Source organism: Apaloderma vittatum, unplaced genomic scaffold, assembly GCF_000703405.1.
Source record: "Apaloderma vittatum isolate BGI_N311 unplaced genomic scaffold, ASM70340v1 scaffold22833, whole genome shotgun sequence".
Classification (NCBI taxonomy): Eukaryota; Metazoa; Chordata; class Aves; order Trogoniformes; family Trogonidae; genus Apaloderma; species Apaloderma vittatum.
This window is the reverse complement of record NW_009710127.1, coordinates 14,892-23,315: the sequence shown is the minus strand read 5'-3', so window position 1 is coordinate 23,315 and position 8,424 is coordinate 14,892. Positions and strand designations below refer to the sequence as shown.

Genomic DNA, 8,424 nt, shown 5'->3' with positions numbered 1-8,424 from the left:
GGGCGCCGGATGCCCTTTAGGGGTTTCAAGCCTCCGGTGTCTGAGGTGTCGTGTCTGTCTCTCGCAGTTCAAGCAGATTTCCCAAGCTTATGAAGTGCTGTCGGACCCGAAGAAAAGGGACCTGTATGACAAAGGAGGGGAGCAGGCCATCAAAGAGGGTGGCTCTGGTGGTGGCTTCGGGTCACCCATGGACATATTCGATATGTTCTTTGGCGGCGGTGGGAGGATGCAGAGAGAGAGACGAGGTAACGTGCCAACACTTTGTAGCGTGAGCGCTGTGGTGGGCAGGATCAGAGTCTCTCAGGAGAATGCCGTAAATGTGGCGCTTTAAGTGGTGTTAAAATGAAGCTAGAGGCTTGATCGCAGAATGTGAGAAGACGTTGTCCCCAGCCCTTAACAACTAAAACGAGTGGGTGAGGGAGTTCGGTTCACATGGCGGTTGTTTGTTCTCCTGTGCATTGCCTCGTGTTAATAACTAACCAGATTTTGTGTTTGGAAAGCCTTTAGCTGAGTGTAAGCCCCGCTGCTAGTACACTGAATAAGAAACAGAACAGTAACATACCTTAAAATGTTTTTCTGACTAAGTTACTGTAAGTGTAGCCGCTGAATGTGAATATTATATTTAATTGTAAGTATATAGTGGCAGCTATATCTAAATAAGATAGCCAAATCAAGTTCAGTCTGTGAAACCTTTTTGTTTTCATGTACTGTCCTGTGGAGTTGAATTGAAACTACAGTTGAATGCTGCTCAGAAGTTAAAGTCCAGATTAATCACACGGGGAAAGACTCTAGTATTAATTCAGCTGGTTAAAAGTAGTGCTGACCCCATCACTTCTTATTGTAGACCTGGTGACAAAGGGAAGAAAATAGAGTATTCTGTTGAAGTATTCCCAGTAAGCCAGAACTCAGTGTCTTTCACAAAATGAAGCCTGCACTACCTAAAGTTCCAATTAATTCCTCATTGTAAAAAATTTAATCACTTAATTCAGTTTTCAGAAGGTACCCTGGTGAGTGGAGGAAAATAATTTGCTTCATCTAGGCAGTGTCTCCCACTTGCTTGGAGCAGAGGGTAAAAGAGGCATAAACCCTCATGATCCCTGAGTTTTGTACCAAATGTGATGTACCTGGAGTGGAATAGACTTGTTGGTTAGCTGTCCTGTCTGCTCCCCACCAGAGGTGCCACCTTTTACTTGTTCATGCCCCCTTTTACTCTAACATAAGTGTTGCTGACAAGGCCATTAAAAGTGTTACTTAATTTGACATCGGACAGGAAGGGGCTGTTGAGTAATAACGGCAAAACAAGATAAAGCTGTGCTTAAAACAGGATGTTAAAGTTCACGGATTTGGTTTATCATGACTTGAGCGTAGTGACATGGGAAGCTCACTGTTATTTGGAGACCAAGCTTTCAAACTTGAGTAATTATCCATTTTCTTTCACAGGCAAAAATGTTGTCCATCAGCTGTCAGTAAGTTTAGAAGATATGTACAATGGCGCGACAAGAAAACTTGCACTGCAGAAGAATGTTATTTGTGACAAATGTGAAGGTAACTGTGAATCTGACTAAACACAAGTTGCTTCTAAAGCTTTCAGGGTTTTTCTCTGGGAATGCGTAACCCTCCATCTCCAATTTTCATTCTTCTCAGGTCGTGGTGGTAAGAAAGGTGCAGTAGAATGCTGTCCCAATTGCAGAGGAACAGGCATGCAGATCAGAATTCACCAGATCGGGCCAGGAATGGTGCAGCAAATCCAGTCTGTGTGTATGGAGTGTCAAGGGCACGGGGAGCGTATCAGCCCCAAGGACAGGTGTAAGAGCTGCACTGGCAGAAAGATTGTTAGAGAGAAGAAGATACTAGAAGTTCACATTGACAAAGGTAAGGTGTAAGGTGTCTTACTGAGATGAAATGTTGAACTTGGATGTACTGACTGACTTTGCAGCTCTGAGAAGCTTTAGCAAATGCGTGGTGTTGATTTGGTGAGTAACGCTGCTGCACGGTTGTACAGTAAAGTTGCCTGTTGCTGCCTTTAAAAAATTGTAGACTTTTAGGGAAGTCTGATTACTTCTACTTCCACATCTGTTAGCTGTGCACATAGCTCAGACTGAATTCCAAAACCTGCAGAATTGTAAGCAGTGGATTGTTTTTGAGCAATCTTGTAAGCGTGAGTCTTGGTCAGGTAGCTGGTCTGATTAAAATAAAACATGTTGCTTGTTGGATTGTCTTGCCTAATGAGTTTTCCCTGTCTGTAGGAAAATGCTGCAGACTCCGATCACTTCTACTGTGTTTCAGTGTGAAGGGGAACCAGGTCTGCTACAGTAACAGGGTACAGAGACAGTGCTAAGCCTCTCAAGCTTAGAAACTGTTTGCTACGCAGCCCTGACAGTTCTGCTCAGTGCAGGTAGTCTTTGCCTGGGAAAAGGCAACTCGATACACAGACGCTCGCCATGATGGGAGATCGTGACAGTGCTGAGTGGCAGATGCATCTCTGTTGAGGAGGCTGCTCAAAAGCTGGTGGGAGAAGTCTCTGGAGTAGTGCAGCTTGTAAGATAGAGGAGGCTGACAAGCACGTGCTTTCTGCGGACTAGTGCCTGGTTGCTAACTGCAACTGTTATACATGTCAGCACACCTTATGCAGTGCCTGGATTTGCTTTTAACAGGGAAAATCCCACAATAACCTTGAATATGAGGACTGGCAAGGATATATTACTGACATGTTACACAGGGAAGTCGCTGAGTAGGATTTCTTTTCCCTTGCATGGGGCAGCTAGAATGGGTTTCTTGAGTGACAGTTACAGTGCTACAGAGTGCTGCTTGCACTCGGCAGGCACTAAGATTGTTTCTAAGTAGCTCTGCCACATATTATAAAACTGAAAAAGCTGATTGGTCATCTGTTGTCAAAATGTGTTTTGTACACAATGTTTCTGTTTTCAGTACTTATGGTTATCATGAAAGCTGTTTTGATAATGTTTCCGTTAAGGACTTTATCTTGGCAGGTGGCTGTTCAGCGCTAAGCTTACTGATATTGAGACATAGTTCAGGCTGCCAACACCAAAATCTTCTGGACATCTGAGTGGATTACAAAAAATAATTATGAATGCCTCAAGGGAAGGCCCTGATTTTGTAATTTGAAGGTCCAAAGATCTTCTGGTACCACCTTGTGCCTGTAATATTTCTTATTGGTGCTTTTCACTTAAAAAGATGAAAAATGTTTGGTTTTTTTCTGCAATAGGAATGAAGGATGGTCAGAAAATAACATTCCATGGTGAAGGGGACCAAGAGCCAGGACTAGAGCCAGGGGACATTATTATCGTCTTGGATCAGAAAGACCACTCTGTGTTCACAAGGTAAAAACTGTGGAAGTGTTAACTCCTGAGAGGTTTATCCACATGCCTCCCTGGTTTGCATTCCCCTTTTATCTACTGGAAATACCTGTAGATAAGGTCATGTGGCTACAACTCACGTGTGTTTGTTTTGGTGGCCAGATGAGCACCAAGGTACAGGTATCGTGGTGCAGTTAGTCACAGCCACTTGTGTTCCAGCAGCACAAGATATTCTTACGTCAGGTTTACAGCGGAAGGGGATGGAAGGCAAACAAAACCAGCTACAGCTAAGAGTTTAGAAATCTTGAATTTTAAGAACTCTTAAAATATTGAGGTTTTGTTCAATAGATGTGCTATTATTTGCTTTTTCTAGAATAGTATTCCATCACTTGCCTCAGAAAATTATCATTTAGTGTAGGTGGCTGTTCATTACCCACTTGGCTTCAAGGCACAGAAAACTTCTGTTGTGTTGACTTTTGCTCAGCGGTCTTGTTTGTGACAAATTTGGTGATTATAGCGGGCACCCTTCTGACGAAAGGTGGTTTCCCACATTTCATTTCCTGCCTGAGTAGTGCCCTGGGCAGGGTGGTCTGTCCTGTCAGTCCTTTCTGACTCAAGCAGCACTGACCACGTCACCGGGCAGCACTGCTTGGTGTTGCGAGCCTCATTTCATGTTACTGTATGTGAAATTAGTCTGTCCAGTATATTTTAGTCCAGTTCAAAGCAACATTAGTCGTCTTGCAGAAGTGTGTTACACTTGACACCTCATTGCTCCTGTTTAGAGCACCGACAGGAGAGTCAGTGGATTTAGAGAAAGCATTTGTCTTAATATCAGCCACTGACATTGTACTTGTAAATAGGAATGGTGAGTAAAAGGTTCTTGAGGAAACTTGCAGCTGGTCTGCCTGACGGTTCTGTGTGGTGCTGACCTCTGGAAGTTGGTGCCAGAGCTCTGTGCCAAAGAACACTGAGCTCACAGGTTAAGAATCAGTTCTGTTTGCTTTGGATAAGCTTACTCAGCTGATTTTTCTTAACTTCCAGTGAAACCAGATACTGAGTCGGCTATGCCAAATGCAGTCTGGCATAAAACTGTCTGCATGTTTACCTGGGATTGGAAGTCACAACTCTGATGGATTATTTTTGTCTATTTTTCTGCTCACTGCCTTCAGTTCTAGTGTCCTTAGATAACCCTTGATGTTGCTAGTCTTGTGGGCTTGTGCTGGGACAAGTGGAATGCTCCCCTTCTCCTGTCAGTCTAAAATTAACTTTTCAGGCAAGTCTCCTTCCAGAGGCCTTTGAAGTGGGTGGGTGAAATAACTAAATTCTTTGAGTAGGCTGGAGAATTTTGTTGTCCTTGAACATGCAGTGCATGCAGACATCGCTAGTACTGCCGTACTAAACTCAGACTAGGCAATTAAATCACTTCTGCATACTTATTGGCACTTTATAGACGGTACTTCCATCATAATGCAGAGTGGCTGTTACCTGTTCAAACTTCCGTAGTACCACATCTTGAGAAAGCGGGTGTAACATTAGTCTATGTAAAGGAAGGGACTGATGGTCCCACATGCCATGTTTAGGAGACTGAGAGAGCTTTTCTTTAGAATTGGGAAGGAGTGGTGAGGTAAACCTGGATGCAAGTGAGTCTGGCTGTATTTGTTTCTTTTCAATAAACAGTTCCATGCCTTTATTTAATTGCCCAGGCTTCTATTAAAATTACAGCTTTGTTGTCCTTGCTGAATTAAATACTGAGGTCGATACGATCCTTTTACTGCTCCTCCCTCTCTGTGACTGTTTTTGATTGGTTCTGCCTTAGACGAGATGAAGACCTTCTTATGTCTATGGACATTCAACTGGTTGAAGCGCTCTGTGGGTTTCAAAAGCCTATCACAACGCTGGATAATAGAACCATCATTATTACCTCCCATCCTGGTAAGTAGTTTGCTTTTTGCTAGAAGTCCAAGCATACAGTGAATGTAAGCTGCAAATTTAAAGGAACAGAAACATCCCATCTTGATGTACAAGGGATGTGTACTGGTTTCAGTTTTTTTTTCCTAGTCTTTACAGTACAAATCTTTAACCAAAGAAGGATTTTTGCATAGCAGTCAGCAGTAACTTTCTCTTTGCGTGATATAGTAACAGACCTTACCTCATGGACATACTTGTATCCTGAGGATACCTCATGAGAATTGAAGGCCGTGGGTCTCTGAAAACCACTTTTTCAGCCTTGGAACTGATGGAGCACTTAATAAATTTGTAAGTATGCTTCCTTTGGGAAGCATAACAAGGTTGCAGTAATGTAATGTAGCCGTCAGCCTGCTTTCCTACTCAGAAGTTACTAGGCAGTAAGCCCCTCTTAGATTACTACATATTGTTGTAACTGTCTAACCACAATATAGAATGTTACATAAATGTTGAAGGGAGTTAAAACTAAAGTTGCTTCTGTTATCTGTTTGGATCCCTTCCTTCCTTCTTTTGTTTGGTGTTTTTTTTTCTTTTCTGTTTTTAGGCCAGGTTGTCAAGCATGGGGCTATTAAGTGTGTGTTGAATGAAGGTATGCCTATCTACCGCAGACCATATGAAAAAGGACGTCTGATCATAGAATTCAGGGTAAGTGGATCAACTTAACTTCCACAGTTCAGCACTGAATATGCGTCCAAAATTGAACCTCTAAGAAATACCAATTTTCAGATGTCTTGGATTGGTATTTGCTTTGGACTGTGGTGAGAAAGTGTAATCCATCAAAGAGAAGAACAGCTCAGAACGAAGAGAAAACTTCCAGAACATTCTGTGCTAAGAGTATGTCCAATACCAGATTTCTTCTTATCCTTGAGAATTTCCATTTGCCTTGACACTTCTTTAGTTTGCTAGTAACTTCCCTGGTGCCGAAGCAAAGGAATGGGATAGAAAAAGCTGCTTTCTCCTCTGGAGAGAAGCTAATGCTGGGAGCTATTGTTGTAGGTTCTGAGAAGAGATTGAGCCGTGTCCCTCATGTTGATACATCCTGTACTTTGTTTCTGGGGCGATTGCAGAGGGCAGCCTGAGACACCAGAAACTTTGGGTGAGATGTAGATAAGCTGCCAGAATTAGAAGCTAACTTCTTTATAGGCATTTAAAAGCAGCATAGTGACTTAGGTTTTCTTTTGAGCACTGGCTTCAAGTCATCTGTGATACAGCAGACATTTGACCTGTAGTGGGATGGGAAGAGACCAGTTTGGGCAGACTTGAGTAACCCCAGTTCTTGCCAATTTCAGGTGAACTTCCCAGAGAGTGGCTTCCTCTCCTCAGATAAGCTGTCTTTACTTGAAAAACTGCTACCTACAAGGCAGGAAATAGAAGAATCTGAGGAAATGGAACAAGTGGATTTAGTGGACTTTGATCCATCTCAAAAAAGAAAACACCACTATAATGGAGAAGTCTATGAAGATGATGAGCATCACCCTAGAGGCGGTGTTCAGTGTCAGACATCGTAAATGGCCGGTGAATAACTTGTGATTGCTTGTTTTGTATGCATTAGTGGATGAGTGAAGGACTACAAGCAGTTCACCCTCACTTCCTGCTATTTGTTGTTCTATTCAGCCATAGTTGTTTCTAAAAGCATAAAGAAATAAACCAAGTAATTAAACTGACTTTGCAATTTGTATAAAGCTCCAGGATGCAAGCTCAGATGAAGTTGATTGCACTTCTTCCCTGCCTCTTGGTCAAGAAAACTCCCCTACCTGCTTGTCTTTTATTCCAAGCCTTGTAATTCCTGTATGTGTGCAATTGCCCAGGCTTAAACTAAGAATCTGTGGTGTTCTTTTTAGGAATTCTAGATCTTATACTCTGTTAATGAAGTATGCACAAGTACTTAAAATTCATGGTAAGATATAGTTAAATTTTTGTACCAGTTAAGATAACATGTTATTGTTTTGGGCTTGTACTGATGTGTGCTACACAGGAACTGGCTCTAACACCGCCAGATGATAGGTGAAGCTGATGAGAATGTGGTCAACCTTCACAGGCCCATTAAAGTCATGCGATCCACAAGCTCTCTGAAGCTACTGCGCTTCAGGTCAAATAGTCCGTGTCTCTGCCAGCTTTGGTTCTGACCCTGGAGCTAAATATGAAGCTTGCTTTGGTTCATCGCTGACTCCTATTTGACTGCAGTCCTGTTCCATACTGCGTATATAGAGCCAGTGGTTGCTGCTGCAGGAGCTTCCTTTGCTACCATGCATGAGTAAAAACCTCCAGGCTTTGTCAGTACACATGTGGTTTGGAATCTGCCAACCTGCTGGCATGTGAAGCTTGACTTCCACCTTGGTGACTGAAATCAGAAACCCTTCAGGGGAGTGTCATGGAAAGCAGTACCAGCCCTGCTAATGGGGATATGTGAACCTACAGTGGAGAGAAACTCCCTGTCGGTGAACACAACCAACTGATGCATCTAGTATGTTCTGAAATTAATGTATTGTGTGCGTTATTTTAAGCTGACTCTTGGAAATTCTGTATGAATGTTCTAATTATTGTAGATGAAGCATTTCCAATATAATTACAAAACGTTTCATTGCCTCTTTTCTTAGACCAGATGTTGGTTTAAAGACACCAGCCGCTTCGTTTTAGACAGCTATTCACCATCTTAGCAGGAAACTTCTTTCAGAAAATATGCTGAGAAGACAGGTCCAGATTTAACCTTTAGTGTGGTAGTGTAGTCTTGTTCTGCCATCTGGTTTGGGACAGAGCTTATGTTTTTTGTACTGCTTCAAAGCACAAGTGTTAGGAAGAGAACTTGGTTTTTCTTCCTGGAAATAGCTGCTGCATGGCAGTACACATGTTGTAGCTTCAATAGCTGGAAACTTAATCTTAGAAAACAGCTCTAGTGTTAAAAATTTCACTTCATAAAGACAGCTGGTACCATGGGTTTTGTAGCTCACATGTAGTACCCTTCCAGGTACCTACAGGAACACAGTCCCCTGCATGTTTCATGTACTTCTTTTTTTTCCTGTTTTTATGTCTCAGCAGGCATAAAATTCTATAGGCAAAGTGTGTTTCCATATTCTGCTTGAATAAGGCCATCAGTGAGTTGTACAAATACGACCAAGCAGGAGCCTTTGCTCTGTCAGTAGGA

At 42.5% G+C, this 8,424-nt stretch overlaps 1 protein-coding gene across 1 annotated transcript; it reads left to right on the top strand.

Annotated features, from left to right (window-relative positions):
* The first annotated feature begins 64 nt into the window (after positions 1-64).
* DNAJA1 (DnaJ (Hsp40) homolog, subfamily A, member 1) lies at positions 65-6,946 on the top strand. The gene is made up of 7 exons (XM_009867201.1): positions 65-245; positions 1,441-1,545; positions 1,645-1,872; positions 3,227-3,341; positions 5,134-5,249; positions 5,827-5,927; positions 6,572-6,946. Exons 1-7 carry the CDS (start codon positions 188-190, stop codon positions 6,788-6,790), a joined length of 942 nt encoding a protein of 313 aa, XP_009865503.1. The 5' UTR covers positions 65-187; the 3' UTR covers positions 6,791-6,946.
* The last annotated feature ends 1,478 nt before the right edge of the window (positions 6,947-8,424 follow it).

What these genes read in the sequence shown, in the direction of transcription:
- DNAJA1 (XM_009867201.1), top strand. Translation starts at nt 188, where the DNA reads ATGGACATATTCGATATGTTCTTTGGCGGCGGTGGGAGGATGCAGAGA. An exon ending in GATGCAGAGAGAGAGACGAG is followed by an intron (nt 246 to 1,440) that starts GTAACGTGCCAA and finishes TTTCTTTCACAG; the next exon opens with GCAAAAATGTTGTCCATCAG. An exon ending in CATTATTACCTCCCATCCTG is followed by an intron (nt 5,250 to 5,826) that starts GTAAGTAGTTTG and finishes TTCTGTTTTTAG; the next exon opens with GCCAGGTTGTCAAGCATGGG.